This window comes from Anguilla anguilla, chromosome 4, assembly GCF_013347855.1.
Source record: "Anguilla anguilla isolate fAngAng1 chromosome 4, fAngAng1.pri, whole genome shotgun sequence".
Lineage (NCBI taxonomy): Eukaryota > Metazoa > Chordata > Actinopteri > Anguilliformes > Anguillidae > Anguilla > Anguilla anguilla.
In genome coordinates, this window is record NC_049204.1 from 62,219,402 (window position 1) to 62,239,778 (window position 20,377).

The 20,377-nt window shown below is 44.2% G+C and overlaps 1 protein-coding gene across 2 annotated transcripts in view; it reads right to left on the reverse strand.

Moving 5' to 3' along the window:
• The window catches only part of LOC118226520 (cadherin-10-like), a 56,444-nt gene that overhangs the window by 15,203 nt on the left and 20,864 nt on the right, over window positions 1-20,377 (reverse strand). For both annotated transcript variants that reach the window (XM_035416235.1, XM_035416236.1), the window contains exon 3: window positions 14,056-14,350. In XM_035416235.1, coding sequence (XP_035272126.1) covers window positions 14,056-14,350 — 295 coding nt within the window. The remainder of the gene's footprint in view (window positions 1-14,055; window positions 14,351-20,377) is intronic.

Sequence of the window (20,377 nt, forward strand, 5' to 3'; positions counted from 1 at the left end):
TAGAGAGAGAGAGCGAGAGAGAGAGAGAGAGATCAATAGCTATCATAGAGAACAATGGCTCTCATGCGGAACAGAATGCATGGCAGAAGTACACTTGTGGTAATGAAACGGCTCCCACCACAGTGTAAAAACCTGAAAAAGATGGAAAGTGCAGCTGTTGAATATGATTAGTTCTGCAAAAAGACTCAACATTTTATTACTTTTGAGAGCATTTATTTATTTATTTATTTTGTGAGAGCAACTGTATTACCCAGAAGTACCCACAAGCCAGAATGACTAGGTTATGTATGTGTAAGTCTGAGTTCTCCCCTAAAAAGGTATTACACTCTCTCTCTCTCACACACACACACACACACACACACACACACACACACACACACAAAGTAATATACAGGGGTGTGTGCAGGATTTTATAATCAGCCTGTCATGGGGGTGCCAAAGCAAAAAAAAAGAGATTAGCAGGGCTGGGGAAGGAGGTAATGTGTAATCACAGTTAGTAATAAAAACATAAAATAGAATAAATTATTCTTGACTTAGCCAGGCCCTGGCGTGCTGTTTAAAGTCAGAGTCGTTTCCCTAGCATACTCCCCCATTACTTTGCATGTAGGCTACTGCTTTCAAATTAGCATTTGCTATGTCTTACTGATTTTCACAGTTTTGTGGGTTTAAGTTAATGTCAGTATTTGTAATAAAGAATTTTAACGATTAACCAGATATGGTACAGTAGAGAATGCAAATTGGAGAGCAATGATGTCAGGGTAGCCACTATGAATAAGAACGATGCCCTTATTACACTAAGTCATAGATGCATATTCTAAGCATATAATTATTATATTTGGGTAAGAATAATAAAGTAACTAAATAAAATAGGGAGATGGTGATAAGTGTCCCATATGATCGCAAGCTCCAGTGCGCACACATATACAAACTCGCTCATTAGAACATAGCGTATAGCCTATAACGCAGAACCATACTCTCTCATAAGAACATAGCGTATAGCCTGTAATGCAGAGCCATACTCACTCATAAGAACATAGCGTATAGCTTATAACGCAGAACGATACTCGCTCATAAGAACATAGCGTATAGCCTGTAATGCAGAGCCATACTCACTCATAAGAACATAGCGTATAGCTTATAACGCAGAACGATACTCGCTCATAAGTACATAGCGTGTAGCCTATAACGCAGAACGATACTCGCTCATAAGAACATAGCATATAGCCTATAAGGCAGAACCATGCTTGGTCATAAGAACATAGCGTATGGCCTGTAATGCAGAACCATGCTCGCTCATAAGAACATAGCATATAGCCTATAACGCAGGACCATACGTGGTCACAAGGCGGCAGGCAGCGCTGTACGTTTTAACAAGCTGAGATGTGTAACTGTGCAGAAATGGGCTGCGGTTGGGAGCAGGCCTCCCCGCTCTCACTCTCTTTCTCCCCCGTCTCCTCCTGCTCGAGCTCTCCGCTGTCCGCCTTCATTACCTCCCCGTCTCTGGAAGGCTGGCAGGAAGCCACAGGATAACACAGCGAGCGGTGGAATTACCGGCCATCTCTCTGCTCCCGGGGTATCTTCAGGTCTGAACTGACACACTGAATATATGACCGGATTTGTTGTTTATTATTTTTGTCTGTCGTGAAGTTTCTTGTTATACTTTATTATTATTTTTTATTTTATTTTTTGTTACTGTTCTTCCGGATTAAGGTTCTCTGCTTGTGCGGCTGTCGGTCGGTCTTAGTCTTAATGCCTGTGGTGCTTGATTTTCACACAACAAAGTGTCAACATTTTTACATAAGAACATATGAATGTATGAGGATGAGAACACGTGATTAAGCTAATCTAGAAACACCATTTCCCTACAAACTAGAGAGCATCCAGCACTCAATAAAGTCTGGAGGTTCTCTGCCTCTACGCCATGACCTGGACAGCTAATCCACCCAATTATTGTACACAAATAAATAATAATAATAATAATAATAATAATATAACTTTCTGTGTGGACTATAGTCTTCACACATCCTCTTTGGTCTACAGACAGATTTCAGATGCTGTTACAGCTGTTGTAGCTCAGTTTGCAAACACCACATACCCACGAAAATGAGTTGCATGTTGCTGCTGAAAGCCCTTTTTTATGAGTTTGAAAAACCCTGATTAAATCTGGCCCCATTGTGCTCTGTCTTCCACTTGCAGCAGAGAACGTAAAAGGTGGACATTCCCTTATTCCAACTTTGTGTTTCTCTATATTTCTCTGCAATAGCGCTAACGACAACAAGCAAGTGTAAATTAGCTGCCCGTGTGTATGCTCGCTTATTCATCAGTCAGAATTAGAAGTTCATTTAGCAGAAGCTTATCCATATCAATTTACATTGAATGAGAACACAAGTGCATCTGCCAGTGTTGTGTGCACCGACCTGGCTAACAGCATTACCGGTATGCATAAGAAAATGTTGTTCAAACAACATGAAGAGTAGACTAACGCTAAAGACCAAGGCAAGTCAAATATAATTGCTATGGCTCTGTCACTCTCTCCTGAACTATGTCATGCCAGTGCTTTCGAACCATTCAGACTGCGTTTAAAACAATAGCACTGACTGTGTGAGAATCCATTTCTCATAACGCCTACAGTAAATAAAACATCTGTTCACCCATTCTCATGTACTTACTTATCTATGTATTTATTTACTGCGGGCCATCGGGGTGGAGAACAATCAGACTATGCAAGGCGGAAGATGCAAGGCTGAAGCCTTCATTTATTTGGCCACAAGGGTGGTGACCAACCACCATTAGAACACATTACGGTTTCCTTTCTGAAAGTGCCTAGCCCCCCTCCCTCCCTCCCTCCCTCCCTACAAACAGCGAGGCCTGAATTGTTATGCTCAAGACACACACTTAAGAACACGGTACGGTTTCTGCTGAGGATCCAAAGATGTCCACCCGCAGCATGTTAAGCAGTGCTTCATTGACAAGCTGTGATTATCGCCACACTATTAAGTGCGCTGGTTTTAATACAAGATCTCTTCTTTGGTTGTTTCTGTGGATGACAATGTCGTGTTTTCTGCACATATCGTATCGTAGGCTATGCATTTCTGGGGGTCTTGCTCTTTCACAGAACATTCACAGACAAACAACGATATCGGAAATGGCAACTGTCCCACATAGCTTAGTGATGCGCACCAACATCAGTAACACATTCTGTATTCATCCTTGGGTGTCTTGAAAATGATACAGATTAGATTACCCAAGCCTATGACTCATGACCACAAAATACCAGTTTTCACTCAAAAAGAGGTAAATCACAAAGCCCTCTATCAGTATTAAATCTTAAGTAAAAGTGGATTGTCTTCATGTCTGCCTTTAAGATAAAACATTAAAAAAAACAGAATAGCAGATCAAGGCTGTCCAGTAGCTGCATTAAGAAAATAGTCACATTAAACTTCATTCACATTCACATCTTTAGGAAAGATGAGGTTAACAGTTGAAACATTTCAGTAGTTTTATATGCTGAAGGCAACCTTACTTGAACAAATTTCAAGATATTCCCATAAGTATATATGAGAACTCTTTGTAAATCAGGCTTTCGGGCCATAAACACACACACACACTATACATGGGATTTTAACAAACTGGCTTTTAACAACATTGTTCATATTATACCTGTAAGGCACAGAGAAAGAGCAATGTATTAAATACCACCTCTGTCCAAGCATAGTCACAATAAATTCACCAGAACTATTGCAACGGGTGACATTTGGCCTCAATCTAGCTTCCATTCATAACAACAAACACTTTTCCCCCAGCGCATAGTTAATTTGCTTTGTAGCAAGATAACCCCTGCCAGAACAATGCGATGGAAAAAAAAGAAAGAAAAACATTAGACAATATCATTGCACTTTGCCATGCACAAAGGCTTGCAATTCAATATGGCTGTAAAACAAATAGATGAACAAATCCCAAGCATGGATTCGATTATCAAACTTTGTTTGTGGTATAAATAAATGTTCTGTTTGTAAATAAATCAATAAATAATTTAAAGTGTGCCAGAAATTTGTACAAGCTGAATTTTCATGGAAGATGATTCACCGCGTAAGCTGAAGATATCATCGGCACATCACGGGCTTGTCACAAGAAAACTAAAGGAGACGTTCAAACTAGCATCTGCACAATGCCGCCATGTTCCATCTCTGTTGGAATGTTTCACAAACGAATCGCAGTTTTGTTTCACGAATGCAGTCGTATGATAAATGGCAATGTTTCAATGGCTCCTAGGCTTTCCATTCGCAGAGAACAGGTCTGGCGAACGCTCGTAAAATGGCAATCGTGTTTTCCTGAGTGAGACCATGGAAATATTTGCGCTTGTGGAAAGTGTTGGCTCCTTGATCCCCGCCTCCCCTGTACAAGGAACGCCAGCGCCGTACCTGTCAGGTGAGGGTGGGTTCACGGTAACCAATCATTGTGTTTTTTTTTTCTTTTATTTTTGCAAATGACTTTGGTAAAATGGGTCTCAGACAAATATGGACACGATTATGGTATGTGTTTACTTCTTCTGATTCTGCTCTTTCCTGCATCCCTTATGATCTGGGGTCATAACTCACCACCATCCTCAATGGTAATTTTCCCGTTTTTTTAGGCTAAATCCAAACAAATCAGCGCTTTTCACCAGGGCCCACAGTCATTATGAGAAGGTACCCGAGTCTATCATTCATGTTCAGACTACATCTTTGCGTGGTCCGTAAGGTGGCCATAAAAAAAACACGGCATCAATTCATTCAGAAAGAAAGTCCTTGTCGGAAAGATCAATGGCCTCTTCCTGTATTGCAGAACATCACTTAGTACAGAAATGTGTACCGCGGTGACAAGGCAATTATACTGCAAGATGTGAAGATATGATCATTACTTTGATCTCCTCTCTGCTCATCTATTTCTACTGCCCTTTGAAATTGCTTTTATAATCTTGCCACGAGATCTATTTCATTAGCAACAACATTGCATACATTGAAAAAAAGAAAATGTTGTAAAATTTGAAAATAGCCTGAACTCTGTACAAAGCCAGGCCTAATGAGTAAAGTAGTCAAAAGTGTCAAAAGTGTCATTGAACTGGTTGAAAGTTTTTTTTTTTTTTGTTGTTCTTCGTCTTCAGTTTTTATGTTTCTGTTTGCAACAGGAATAAAATAATATAGCTTTACAAGAACCAAGCTGCAAATCAAACATGAACATACACAGATTGCATTCATAAAAATAATACATAAATTGGAATGGAAATACAAACATACAAACAAGAGAGATAAATAAATGAACAAAGCAATAAATACATATTCTGTTCACTAAAGTGCACTAAAATAACGACCAAAATGAGGTTGTTTTTTGCTGGCAAAATTTCCAGTTTCCCTCTTTCTTTCATGACACTCATTTCTTGTCCTTGAGAAGCTTAATGAGCTGATTTTATGTTTTGTGTTATTTATGTATTTATTTTTGTGGATCTTTATTTATTTATTTATTTTTTTTCCTGTCCAGTTTACCATCTATATAACTGACAGTGATTTCTTGACTCTGCTTGTTTGTGAATGTCTCAATCCACAGCGTATTGGATTTCTCTCTCTCTCTCTTTCTTTCTCCCTCCCTCCCTCCCTCCCTCCCTGTCCCTCTCTCTCTCCCCCCTCCCTCTGTCTCTCTTTCTCTGGGTTTCTAGACGGTGGAATTTGTCGCACCGATGAATGCATCTTACTCATGTCGGCACCCGTTAACACTGTAATTATGCTCAGCAATACACCCTGGAAAATAGTTTAGATTTAAGGCCCAGATTATGTTTGATTTTCAGTGATTCTTCTCAGAGAAGCAGATGGTGAACCCCTGCTGGTAATGTAGACAGGATAAGCCAATGCACAAACTTGTTGTTCGGAAAATTCAAGTATTGATTTTGCATCTGGTGTATTCTCTTTGTGTCCTCGTACGCCATTCTATCCCAAAAATACCTGACAAGCTAATAGAGGCAGGTTCTGTGTCTGGTGGTTCACATGGAATGAAACCCACTCAAAGCTCCATTTTAAGCCGGTAAAGAACACCATTAAGCATTGATTTTCATTCTTATTTTCCATTCTTCAGTTTGTTTTCATACTAGTCCCCCAAGGTGGAGCTTTTCACCATGGGAGTCGAGGTTATCTGACGTGGGTCGAGATCCAAATTTAGAGCCTCATTTCCGGTTTGCTCTAGTGGGCATTGGTGGCCCAGTAGTAGAGCTTCCACCTGCCACGCCGGCGGCCCGGGTTCGTATCCCACGAAGCCAATGCCCCAAAAGCCCAGCCACTGGAGATGCGCAAGCCAGTGCATTCTAGTACCGGTCCCAAGCCTGGATAAATGGGAGGGTTGCGTCAGGAAGGGCATCCGGCGTAAAAACATATGCCAAATCAAATATGCGGATCTGATCCGCTGTGGCGACCCCGAACGGGAACATCCGAAAGAAGAAGAAGAAGAAGAAGAAAAAAATTCTGGTTTGCATGGGTTTGTACCACCAGGGTTTCTTAAAGGATTTTAACACATTTGACATAGTTCATGTTCTTCTGAGGTGAACTTGGAGGACGGGTCAAAAGGATGTTTTGCTGCTGTTCCCAGTGGGGATTCTTGTTTTTCCAGTTATTTTCAGCCAAGCGTATTTGGATAATATCTGATCCTTCTCGTGTGGTGTCAAAACTTGAAACTTGTCTCCATTTTTTGTCAAACAACTCCTGGATTGTAAGATCTAAACATTTGATATTGACTGTTACCAATTTTGATCCAGACCATGACAGAACATGATGCTGGCACTGTCTAAGCAGTTGAAGACTTGTCAAGTGGCAGAAATACCTTGAAACCGAAGTGGGATCTGCCATAATGTAGTGGTTCAACAATGATACAAATATGCTAATTCTTCTTCTTCCTCTTAAATTCAGTTTTGGTAACCCACTTACCAATCTTCAGATCACACGCGCACACTCATTGTACGCAGGCCTACTCGCACACGCACACACAGAGACACACACGCAAACACACATATATTTAATATATTTTATGTCATTTTTTACAAATAAAAAATGACATAAAAATAAAAATAGAACATATACTGAAACAAGAACAGTTGGAAGAAATTGTTAAATGTTTTAAATGCATGCAGTGACTTCACTATTGGATGTCTTTTAAAAATGGAGGCTATCTAATTTTCTTTTGTAAGCATGTCATGGCCACAAGAAATGTCAAAAAGTGCACAGCCAGAAAATAAGTAAGCAGGTAAATAAATAAATAAATAAATTTGTAATCTGTTATGTGACATTTCCTTTTGACAGAACGAAGTCCGCAGCGTCTCATGCATATTTGTACTGGCTGCGCTGGCCGCACGCACCGTCTTCGCCGTGACCTAATGAAGTCCTTGGCAGTCCGTGAGACCCCTGGCCGCCTCGCGTCGGAGCGTCGGAGTCTCCGGGAATACTAATGAACGACGAAACATCTGCCGCGTTCAAATTTTTTGCGTCCTTCCCAGAAAAAAAGAGTCGGTCCGCCTTCACGGACTGCGGCTTTGATTAACGGTTTCCGCGTTCCATCTCGCCGATGGCCGCTCTCCTGTAGGACTTGACCGTCAAAAAATGCCTGTGTCGAACCGCATCGCACCCCCCCCCCCCCAAACCCCCCCCCCCCCCCCCCCCCCCCCCACCCACCGCGCCATAATACAAGCCCGGGACTAAAATTAAAACAGCATGACTACTTAAATTCTATGGGATGATTATTATGAGTGTAGGACACCGTGTCACTACTCTCTGTAGAGGACAGTGCTGAGGAAGAGGTCTTAAAAAAAAAAAAAAAAACAGTTTTCTGCTTCAAGGGCAAGGAAGGGAATAGTTGTTCAGGTGTGCTGTACAGCGTAGCATGTCAATGACCTCTACATGGCTTCTTCATTAATGCTTATACTGTAAGAGTCACTGATTCTTTTTACTGTCGCTAACACCCTGTGACTGTCACTAACACTGTTCAACTGTCACTAACATCCTGTGACTGTCACTAACACTGTTCAACTGTCACTAACACCCTGTGACTGCCACTAACACTGTTCAACTGTCACTGACACCCTGTGACTGTCATTAACACTGTTCAACTGTCACTGACACCCTGTGACTGTCATTAACACTGTTCAACTGTCACTAACACCCTGTGACTGCCACTAACACTGCTCAACTGTCACTAACACCCTGTGACTGTCATTAACACCGTTCAACTGTCATTAACACCATAGTCACAACCACACTGTGACTGTCACTAAGATCCTTCAACGGTCAATGAGGTCCTAAAACGGTCAATAACACCCTGTAACTGTCACTAACACCGTTCAACTGGCACTAACACCTTGAAACTGTCACTAACACTCTGAAACAGTCACTAACACCCTGTAACTGTCATTAGCACCATTCACGCGTCACAAACACCCTGAAACGCTCACTAACACAATGCACCTGTCACTAGCAACCTGCAACTGCGACTAACCCGCTTCAGTTGTCATCGTGACCACCTGTTTAAAGTAGGTGTTTTTTCTCTCACTCTCTCTCTCTCTTATTCTTTTAGACTTGGTTTGAAAAATGTTCAGTTTTTTAAAAATGTTTTATAGAAGGCTGGCCAAGCTCTGACACATTTTCAAGATCAGTCACTTCCCACTTAGCAGAACCCACACAGCACTGGCCCGAACGCTCATGGGAAAGCAAGCCTACATATCTGTCAGAGGAATAATCTCTATTCAATGCACAGGCACTGTTTTGACGCTGCCGGCCAGCAGCAAATTGTTCTCACGCCATGAAATCTCATTTCCCAATTGAGCTCGGGCATAATTACAGGGACACCATTTCTACCTTTTTTCTGCTAGCTTTAATGGCATGGCTTTATTGTAGTAATCTTTAATGTCCATTATACATGCAGAGTCGCGTCGGCTATTTTAGCAGAGGCTGAATTGCCTGGGTATCCGGATCAATCCCGTCTACTTTACAGTAGTGTTCATTTGGCTGGCTGAAGGTAATTTTAGTGAGAGGATTGAGCGCTGAATTAGAGTGACAGATTCGCCACCCCTGTTTGTCGCGGGAAAGTACCGCGGGACTTTAAAGGGCCACGTTCCTCAGAGACGAACTTCAGGTGAACTTAGCGACGCTGGTTGTGGGCCCTGCCGTTAGCGAACCTTTAAAACTTCTTTAAAAATTAATTTCCGTTTGCCAGTTAGCGTTTGTGGGACAGATGCTGTCTTTAGCCATTCATGAATTAAAGATACTTGAATCAGTCCAAGAGGGCGCAATGTGGTAAAATGCCTCTCTGTCTTATATTCTATTCAGTGTTATTCTTAGCTGAGTGCCCTTAATCTTTGCCAACTGGAATGCCAAGAACATTTTAATCATTAGCAATCCAATGGAGGTCATGCCCACTCTATTATTTAAATAAAAGTCATATATATATATATATATATATATATATATTTTTTTTTTAAAATGTATGTATATATATTCATGCACACGTGCTGTACATATGCAACAGCCACTGTTGGCATCAGGTGTGGCTTGGATTCGGACCTCCATGGAAGAAAATACCACGCCAGCCACAACACTAAAGATTAAGTGTTAGCGCTGCGCTAACCACTACACTAAAGACAAATTCACCGTTAGCGCTGCGCTAACCACTGCGCTAAAGACGAATTCACCGTTAGCGCTGCGCTAACCACTGCGCTAAAGACGAATTCACCGTTAGCGCTGCGCTAACCACTGCACTAAAGACGAATTTACCGTTAGCGCTGCGCTAACCACTGCGCTAAAGATGAATTCACCGTTAGCGCTGCGCTAACCACTGCACTAAAGACGAATTCACCGTTAGCGCTGTGCTAACCACTGCGCTAAAGACGAATTCACCGTTAGCGCTGCGCTAACCACTGCACTAAGGACGAATTCACCGTTAGCACCGTGGTTACGCAGCCTCAGCAATGTATCGCTGCACGACTCCCCACAGACCCCCAGAGTGTGCCCTCTTGCTCACAGGCCACAGGCCATTTATTCTCCCCCCCCCCCCGAGTCAACTGCTGTACAACTGCTGCATTACCACTTCCGGCGGCATTACCACTTCCGGCGCTGTGAGAGACGGCAGCCTTTCCAGTTGCTCCACAGCACCGTGTTTGTTTGGTTCAGTTTTTGCTATTATTGCTATTTCTTTTTATTTTAAAATTGTATCGTAAGTTTTCTGTTATCTTTGCTATTCCTGCTCGTCTGTGTAGTGTGTTTTTTTCTATATCCTGTGGATATGTGTAACCTATCAACACATCCAAGAACCAGCTCGCTTGTGTATTCAAGAGAGGAACTGCTGGCTCTGAAGATGTCGCAAGCCGGAGTAAGACATCACATTCCGGCAGAACTAAGGAGGAAATACCGAGGCTGCAAGGCTGGCGCTAAGGTTAAGGCTAGGCTAACGGACAAGCGAAGGCGTTTTAAACCATCGATACCCTCCATAATGATGGGGAATGTTAACGCACTGGCGAATAAGATGGACGAGTTGTCAGCGCTCATCAACCACCAGCGGATTTATCGGGAGAGCAGCTTGTTTCTCTTCACGGAGACGTGGCTAACCTGCTGCACACCAGATACTAACGTGGACTTGCCGGGTTTCAGCTCAGTGAGAGCCGATAGAGACACGAAAGCCTGCGGAAAAAGCAAAGGTGGGGGTCTCATTTTATACATTAACAACCGATGGTGTAACCCAGGACATGTTAATACGAAGGTGATCTTATGTTGCCGGGATCTAGAGCTGCTAGCCGTTAGCCTGCGGCCATACTATCTACCGAGGGAGTTCAGTCACGTGATGGCCGTCTGTGTTTACATTCCTCCGAGAGCTGACGCAGCCACTGCCTGTGAGAAGATACATTCAATCACAGCTAGGCTGCAGACACAACATCCAGAGGCGTTTATCGCCATTTCAGGTGACTTTAATCATGTCACCTTGGAATCCACACTGACTGCATTCCACCAGTTTGTGGATTGTCCCACAAGGAACAACAGGACAATAGACCTACTTTATGCTAATGTGAGAGAGGCATACAGGGCCACCCCCCTCCCCCCACTGGGGAAATCTGACCACAACCTGGTTTACCTGCAGCCACAGTACACCCCCCTGGTGAAAAGACAACCAGCCACAAAACACACTTTTAGGAGATGGTCTCCTGAAGTGGAGGATGCCCTAAGAGACTGTTTTGAAACCACGGACTGGAGTGTGCTACAGAGTTCGCATGGAGAGGACATAGAGGGACTGACACACTGCCTGGCGGATTACCTTAATTTCTGTATGGATGTGGTTGCCCCTGCTAAAGCTGTGCGTTGTTTCCCTAATAATAAACCTTGGGTAACACGTGAGGTGAAAAAGGTCCTCAACAAGAAGAAGGTGGCCTTCAAAAATGGGGACAAGGAGGCAATAAAGTCAGCACAACGCGAACTGAAGCTGTGCCTGAGGGAGGCGAAAGAGAGCTACAGAGGGAAGGTGGAGCAGAGACTGCAGGCAAACAACATGAGGGAGGTCTGGGATGGTGTGAGAACCCTCACAGGCTACAAAGCGAAGAGCAGTGTAGAGGGGGGGACAGTGGAGAAGGCGAACGAGCTCAACAATTTTTTCAACCGGTTCGACCGGTCCCCTCCACCCATCCCCCACCCCCCTCTAACCAACTCCAGAGCTGACCCCTCTTCCCTGCCCACCTCCCATCCCCCTCCCTGCATCACTGCGGACCAGGTCAGGAGTGAACTGAGGAAGGTTCGCCCCAGGAAAGCAGCTGGCCCGGACAAGGTGTGTCCCAGGCTGTTAAAGACCTGCGCCGCTGAACTGGGGGAGCCTCTACAGTACGTCTTCAACCTCAGTTTACAACTAGGGAGAGTGCCCACCCTGTGGAAGACATCCTGCATCGTTCCGGTTCCGAAAAAGAACCGGCCAAGTGAGATGAATGACTACAGACCGGTGGCACTCACATCACACATCATGAAGACACTGGAGAGGCTCCTCCTCAACCTCCTCAGGCCTCAGGTGCAGCATGCTCAGGACCCGCTACAGTTTGCATATCGGACAGGAGTTGGGGTGGAGGATGCTATCCTCTACCTCCTGCATCGGGCCCACTCGCATCTGGACAAGGGAAGTGGCACGGTCAGGATTTTGTTTCTGGACTTCTCGAGTGCCTTCAATACCATCCAGCCCCTTTTGCTTCAAGACAAACTGGCTAGGATACGAGTGGACCCCCGCTTGGTGTCATGGATTACCAACTACCTCACAGACCGGTCACAGTATGTCAGGTTGAAGGACATCACATCTGACACTGTGGTCAGCAGCACAGGAGCACCCCAAGGGACTGTGCTGGCTCCTCTACTCTTCACCCTATACACTTCGGACTTCAGCTATAACTCTGAGTTGTGTCACATTCAGAAGTTTGCTGATGACACGGCCATCATGGGGTGTATTAGGGGGGAACGGGAGGAGGAGTATAGGAGTCTGGTGAGGGACTTTGTCATCTGGTGCCACACTAATCACCTGCAGCTCAACACCTCAAAAACAAAAGAACTGGTCATAGACTTTGGAAAGTCCAGACCACGCCCCCATCCAGTCCAAATTGAGGGGGTTGAAGTTGAGGCTGTGGGCAGCTACAGGTACCTAGGGCTGGTGCTGGATGACAAGTTGGACTGGTCCAACAACACTGACAATCTCTATAAGAAGGGCCAAAGCAGACTGTACTTCCTGAGGAGGCTGCGATCGTTTAACATCTGCAGGAAACTCCTGTGGATGTTTTACCAGTCGGTAATAGCCAGCGTCCTGTTCTATGCTGTAGTGTGCTGGGGGGGCAGCACATCAAAGAGGGACTCCTCCAGGCTGGACAAGCTGATCAGGCGGGCCGGCTCTGTGGTCGGCGTGAAGCTGGACTCCCTGGTGACAGTGGCGGAAAAGAGGACTCTAGAAAAACTGCTGGCAATTCTGGACAATACCAGCCATCCCCTGCACACTGTCATCAGCAACCAGAGAAGTATGTTCAGCGACAGGCTGCTGCTCCCGAGGATCAACACGAACAGACTGAAAAATTCCTTTGTTCCCCGTGCCATCAGACTGCACAACTCCAAAGTTGGAAGGGAGAGGAGGGGGTGGGGGAGGATAGGTTAGGTCTGAGGTCTGAGGAAGTAGAGTTAGGCCTGATCACCTGAACATCATCATCATCACACTGAACAGTCTCATTATTTATTGTTTACTACCTATTTAATTAAACTGGAACAACCGCTGCTATTTTATATAACCGCTGCTACTTTATTCTTTATTTATTTTCTTTATTTATTTTATGTATATTGTTACTATCTCTATGTTTGATATTTGATGTGTGATGTTTAATTTGTTAACTTTTTGACTTACGGTGCTGTACTCACTGGAAACCTGAATTTCCCTAAGGGAACTTCCCTACGGGATCAATAAAGTTTCTATCTATCTATCTATCTACAACCCAAACCCAACACTAACAGTGATGGAACTTAAACATCCATTATTCTGATGTCCTTGTCTTCCAGTGACTATTTCCCACACCACAAGCCGCACAGTGCCACACGGGGGCTGGGGCTGATTGTAGAAGAGGCGCTATCTCATACTAACCGCAGCTGCGAGCCTGTGTGTGCATGCCCACGGCTTCCTCAGGAGCTATTCTCCAAGTGAATTCACAGGCTGGTCTGACTACCAATAAGGGCGAGCGCGGTGATTCACGGAACAAGAGATTGTAGCGGCACAGAAAATGTGTGTAAAATATAAATAAATAGAACCGCATTCCCAGAAGTAATCCTCCACCAAACGGGAAAGGTCCTTCCAGTTTTGCCTCATTATTAATATTAAACAATGAAAAGCAAACCTCGGACTAATTCACATCCAATATTTGAGCAAGCTGTTTGTCAGCCTTGAGTTTTAGTCATTCACCTCCTGAGGGCCCTGTGAGAATCTATTTGAAGATATATTTGTCGGCTGAGAAATTCGACTGGACTGAAACCAAGGAGACGCGCCAACACTCACCGACGTCTGACATCTCGGGCACGGTTGCCATGTAGGTCTCCTTGGAGAATTTTGGCTCGTTGTCGTTGATGTCGTGGATCTTGATGATGAACTCAGACTCGGGCTCCAGGGGATGGTTGGTGAATTTGTTGACTGCCTGAGCCCGCAGTGTGTAGTAGGCTTTCTCCTCCCTGTCCAGCCTCTTGGTGGCGTGAATGTCTCCCGAGTTTTCGTCGATCAGAAACAAGGTGCCGGCCCCGTCTCCACTGAGAACGTACTTCACACTGCCGTCCCCTCTGTCCTGGTCTGAGTGGAGCTGTGGAGAGGAGACAGCAGTGAGACTCTCAATGATATAGACTACAAGTTTGGAGACGGCAGTGAGACTCTCAATGATATAGACTACAAGTGTGGAGACTGCAGTGAGACTCTCAATGACATAGACCACAAGTGTGGATACTACAGTGAAACTCTCAATGATACAGACTACAACTGTGAAGACTACAGCGAGTCCCACAGCAACATAGACTACAGCCGTGAAGACTAGAATGAGTTTTACAGCAATATAGACTACAGCTGTGGAGACTATAGTGAGAGACTCACAGTGACAAGGACCACGGCTCACATAAACTCACAGTCACACAGACTACAGTATATAGCTGTAGAAACTAGAGTTAGAAGGGAGTAAAGCCAGCCTAACCCCTACCCTTCACTATGATCAGAGCTCAACCTCTCCTCGCAAAGGGCAGGAGACTGACTGCCAAACATCAAAAGCGACGATGCTGTACCAAAGCCAACCTTTTACAGTCCAGATTTCCTTCAAGTACAGTCCTTTTGAAATGTCCTTTTCCAGGGGACACCTATTGCAGTGTATGAAGAGCAGTTAAAAAGACCTTTAAAACTGGGGCAAGCAACTTGGTGTCATGACTTTTACGTCAGCTGTTAGCCATCTGTCCATAGTGGTGGAAAGGGCAGGACACAGGGTACCCTACAGCCATGGGGAAAAAAACGGAGCAGGCGACTCGGGGCACATAAAACACATGTTCTACACCTACAGGAATGGAAGCGGGTCCCATTTAAATAAGCAGATAAACAAATACACCGAGTTGCCATTTGCAGTTACTCTCTCCGTGTCCACTCATTATCTCGCAATGAATTTTATTTATTTGCAATCACGGTGTCCTTCTCCTTGGTTGTATGCATTACCATACTTATTTTCTGCACTATCCTTTTATTGCACAGCAATTCACTGAAGTGATTCAGTTTAATTCCTGCCTTCCAACCCAGAAACGTACGGCCTCTTGATGGCAGTTACAACCCTTCCTCCCGTATGGCATGCTGGGAACATCTCCTATCTGAAAATAGCATTGTTAAGGAAACAAACATTATAATAATAATACGTTGCTGTCTAAATCTGAGCAGTTTTCTGTGGTTCTGCGGTAGGTGAAGCTAAGACAACGAGTGGCAATGATAATTCAGGGTGAAAATATTGCATGTTTCTGAAAATACGTATTTTGACCTTCCCTCCTGTTTCTTCTGAAAATTGTAACTGCCAAAGTCTGTATTGAACCGTTTCTACCTGTTTCTAAGCAACGTCAAATTGTACACAAAGTCATTCCCCTCAAAGTGATTGCACAGCCTCTTGTTCTGATTGAGACCACCACCTGAAGTTGACCTGAAGTCATTTCCCCACCTGATTAAAGAGAAAAAAACATGGCAAGACATGGGCCACAAACAGACACACAGAAACCCACACGCACACACAGACACACACAAACACACACGCGCACACACACATGAAAGCACATGCACACAAATGCGTGCACACACACAAACGCACACAGACACGCACACACACACACACGCAACCCATACTCGGACACACATTGCAAAGCACAATATGAAACCCTTGAACAATTCATGTGGATCATTCAAATGTTCACACTGCTTGGAAATGTTAATGGCATACAGATGCTTTAAATGAAATGTTTTACATGCAAACATCACGAAACCGAAAGTGGACAGGTGCTGTTTGTTCAGCAACCGCAGACTCCTCTTGTAGCCGACTCACTTAAAAGACAGCGCCGGTCAATCAGTAAGTCAGAGAGGGTGATCGTTGTTTTTCTCAGCTCATCGCTTCATCCAAAAAACACGCCGGGGCAACCCGGTAATGGACGGGGTCGTTCGAAAGCCATTCGCGCGCCCGGTGATTTTTTTTTCCGGAAGAGCCAGGTGCAATCATGGTGCCGGTGGGCTGAAGCGCGGTCTCCCTCGAAAAAGCAGCGTCACCTCTACCTCATTACGGCTGATTACCGAGGGCTTCGCCGCTCCGAAGGAACGGCGGGAAAACGCGCAGGCCGCGCTGGAGGCCGCCGCGTTGCAAATTACAATCGCGGCGTGCCACGGTAGCCCATAATTATGCCACTTAATCACATGCTCTGTCATTTTAGCGCTGGGCTCCCGGAGTAAAAAAAAAAAATATTCAGCCTTTTTGGAAGGCGCGAGAAGCTTTTTACCCGTGGCTGTTAACGATCCCTCGCTTCTGCCCGGCGTAATAAATAAATGAAAAAAGGTGAAGAAGAAGAAGGAGAATTAGAAGACAATCTTCGGTGGCACACGGACAGGAGACGCTGAATAGAGAGTGGGTGTTTCACGTATCTGGACAACTAAAATGGACTCATATCGCGGCTGAGGGCCGGGAGCTTACGCAAAGCACAGCCTCCTGGAAGTGCCCTGTGAAAGATTATTCGACATGGCTTTTAATCCATTTCGGGTCTTAATGCATACCGTCTGTAATGCTGCCCCAGGCATAGTCCTAAAAATAACAACAAGGCAAGAACAGAAGCTGAGGTGTGTGCCAGGTCTCTGCCTCTGTTGCTTAGGGCTGCAGTTCAAATCTTGAGTGATTTTTTAAAAATGTATTTTTATTTATTCCCCTTATAGGTCGTACCTGTTCCTGGATCATTTGTTAAAAATTTTTTTTTTTTTTTAATTTGAAATAAAATACTAAACAGAACACTAAAGAACAAGCAACTACTACTACTACTACTACTATGGCTACTACTACTACTACCACTACTACTACTATGGCTACTACTACTACTACCACTACTACTACTACTACTACTACTCCTACTACTGATAAGTAAATTTCTATACAGATAGTATATAGCGAACAACAATAATTAAGGTTCAAGGTATTGCACGGGTACTCTAAACTTCAGTAGAGACAGAGGGTTTTGTATTTTTATGATTTATCTCCTCACTCATTTTTTACGAAGCAGAAAGACAAGCGAGCAAGTGAATGATTTTTCTGCAAAACGTGATAACACAGAGACACTGTAAAGACGTCACAGACCTATTAATACATGACTATATTTTACATAGCGGGGGTACTGCTGGCTTTCTGAGCAGTCCTACGGTTGTTCTCATAAGGTGCAGGCAGATCTGTACGAGCAGCTAGTCAGCCTGCTGCGCAGGTAGCTCAGTCAGGCTTGAAGGAAAAACACTGAACTCCCATCTCACGTACTGGTGAACCCAATCGCAGCTAACATTTCTCATGCGTTAAGATCCATCTGGCTAAGATTGCTTTCTAGCCCCCCAACCCCACTGGCTGTTATGACATTAACATTATTAGCTATTAGTATATATAAAACGTTAAAATATGATGTTATCTATGCATGTTTATTGCCAGCCTGTGTGCTTAGGCTGAAAATAACCACTGCTGCTCACAGGCATGCAGTTTATTGCTGTGATGTCTGCGTCAGGTGATTATGCTCATACAGGTACAGTATCTGTATACACTTGCTGGCTTTTTTTTTTGTCTTTTAGCTATGCTCTGTTTGTAAAGTGTATTGTTTGAAGGGTATTCCCTGGATGACAATTAATGTAGTTGCTCATTGAGCTTCCTTGTCCTGCAATGTGCATCACTTCATTAAACGTTTACTTTTTTTTTGGGGATGGGGGGGGGGGGGGGGGGGGGGGTCTGTGATGTGCAACACTCAGCTCAAACTGATTTGGATATGTAGAGGATGCTACAAAATTGACTGTTGCTACAAAATTGACTGTTTTTTTCTGCTGGCCCAGTCGATGAACTACATATTGTGTGAACAAGCTTAAATTCAGCCGAACATTCCAGAAATAAAGGACTGGAATGTGATTATTATTATTATTAGCAGTATTATTATTATTAATTTGATAGACACCACCTGGAACTTAGATTAAGCTGAATAACTTTCAGAATCCTATCAGATCCCTAATTAATGCTAATCTCTTTTGTTCTGAGATCCGGGCCCCGATGAAGTCAATGAGCTCTTCGTAATATCGCTCCAGAATAATACCCTGCTCAGGTGTAGCTAATCATCGACATCGTTCATCCTTTCCATGTCTTCTCTTATTACGGGATGATAAAAGACTAATTTATATAAGCCTCTGCGCGATTTATGGATTTTTCTTTTCCAATCTTTCGGCTGGAAGCGCATAGCGTGTGCTATCATCGGAGGAGAGAGGGCAGAAAACGGATTGTGTTTCATCATGTAGGAAATAGAAACCGGCCTTCTGTGTCTGGGTTGTGTATACAAGGGAGTGCACAGAGAACCCAGAGAACCGTGTCTTGTCAGATGCGCTTGTTGTCTGGAAATAAAGTGAAATAAAATAAAAATGTTGTATTTTAAATGTATCACCTCTGGCCAGTGCAGCCATGACATACTTGGATATCTGGCCGTCATTGATTTTGGAACCTTTGAGAATATGAATTTTCAGCGGAATTATTGACTGAACACGGAGAGCGGAGCACTTAAATGCCTCCGCCTGGCTCAGTGGCCGGTCCTATTGACCACTGTGACACGGGGAATCAATGCCCTGCCGAGCTGGACTTGGTCTCTGCACCTCACTACCTGGCACTCCTCGCTGAGGTCAATCAATGGAGGTCTCGGGCCCTTAAGGCAGACAGTAAACTGGCACACAGTCACCTCCAGCTCCTCCACCGCACAGGATGCAGGTTAGGACCCATGCGGACCTGCGCTACCCCCGAGCTCCGAATCACCCTCTCTTTCTCAGGAATCTACTATACTGCCCTGGTGGGGGTGGCAGTGTGGCATCATGGGTAAGGAACTGCTCTTTCAACCTGAGGTTTTTGAGTGCCATTCCCAGGTAGGACGCTGCGGTCACTTGCAGCATAGGATTCAGCACTGTGTAATATACGATTCTTGAGATCAACACCAGAAACTCCCATGCAGCGGGCAAAAATCAATTTCTGGGTGTTAGGAGGATGCATCCATCTGCATAAATGAATACTAAAGAAAAAACCAAAAGTTGTGTAAGTTGATCTGGATAAAAAATGCAACCCTATCCACAAGTACGCCCCCTGAGAAAGATTGTACAATCCACTGATTGTTCAGTCATCAGATAAATAATACATAAGTACAATATTTGAGCAATTGTGAATTGTGTGTGATTCTGATCACTCTGATGGCTGTGCATTTCAACAGTGAAATGTGAAGCAGTGAAATGTGGGAAAATTTAAGAATTTAACTGTGGAAACAGTTCAAGAAAAACAAAAGGCACAATGAAGAACAACACAAAACAAGGGGTCCAAAACTCCCGTGCCTATGAAGACATCTCAACCCACAGTCTGCGATGAGACTGGATGAGAACAGGTTTTATCCCCGAAGGCACATATATACACAACTTCAGAAAACAAGGAGACATCGGGCTGTCTGTTGCCTCAAAGCGTCTCACGAGCCCAATCAGTACTTCATCCCAAATGGCTGTTTCTGGGTTTGAAAATCCACGCCATCTGTAGACACATTAGCCACATTCCACAGGCCTAATTTACTGTTGATTTTTTTTTTTTTGTCTCCCTGCTTTTTTTTTCATTTCCTCCAAATCGCTCTACGCCAGACACCCGCCGTTTCAGAGCCGGGTCCCACGTCTCCGTTTGGCTGCTCGGAAATGCCCACTGGCTAGCTCTGCATGTCCTAATTACAGACCGGCTGGCCCCGTAGGTACGGAAAACACATTACGTTCATTTCAAATTATAATACGCCCCGGTTGAATTACAGTCATTACCCGTGACTCGTGCCACGCGAACATCTTCGGTCATTTAGAACAACTTTCAAAGCTCTCTTCTGGGAATTAGCGAGTAAATCTGTTGTAATGTCTTCCCCCTCCAGATATTCCTGATGAAGAATCTAATGAATTGTCATTTTCCTAGGCACACTGCATACATTTTAATTTCGTCCATTAATGGACGAAATTAAAATGAGCAACATTAATGTCGAGTCTGGGAACCGAATCGGCAAACTTAAGGACGCAAGCTTGGATCCATCACCGATATTTGACGCCT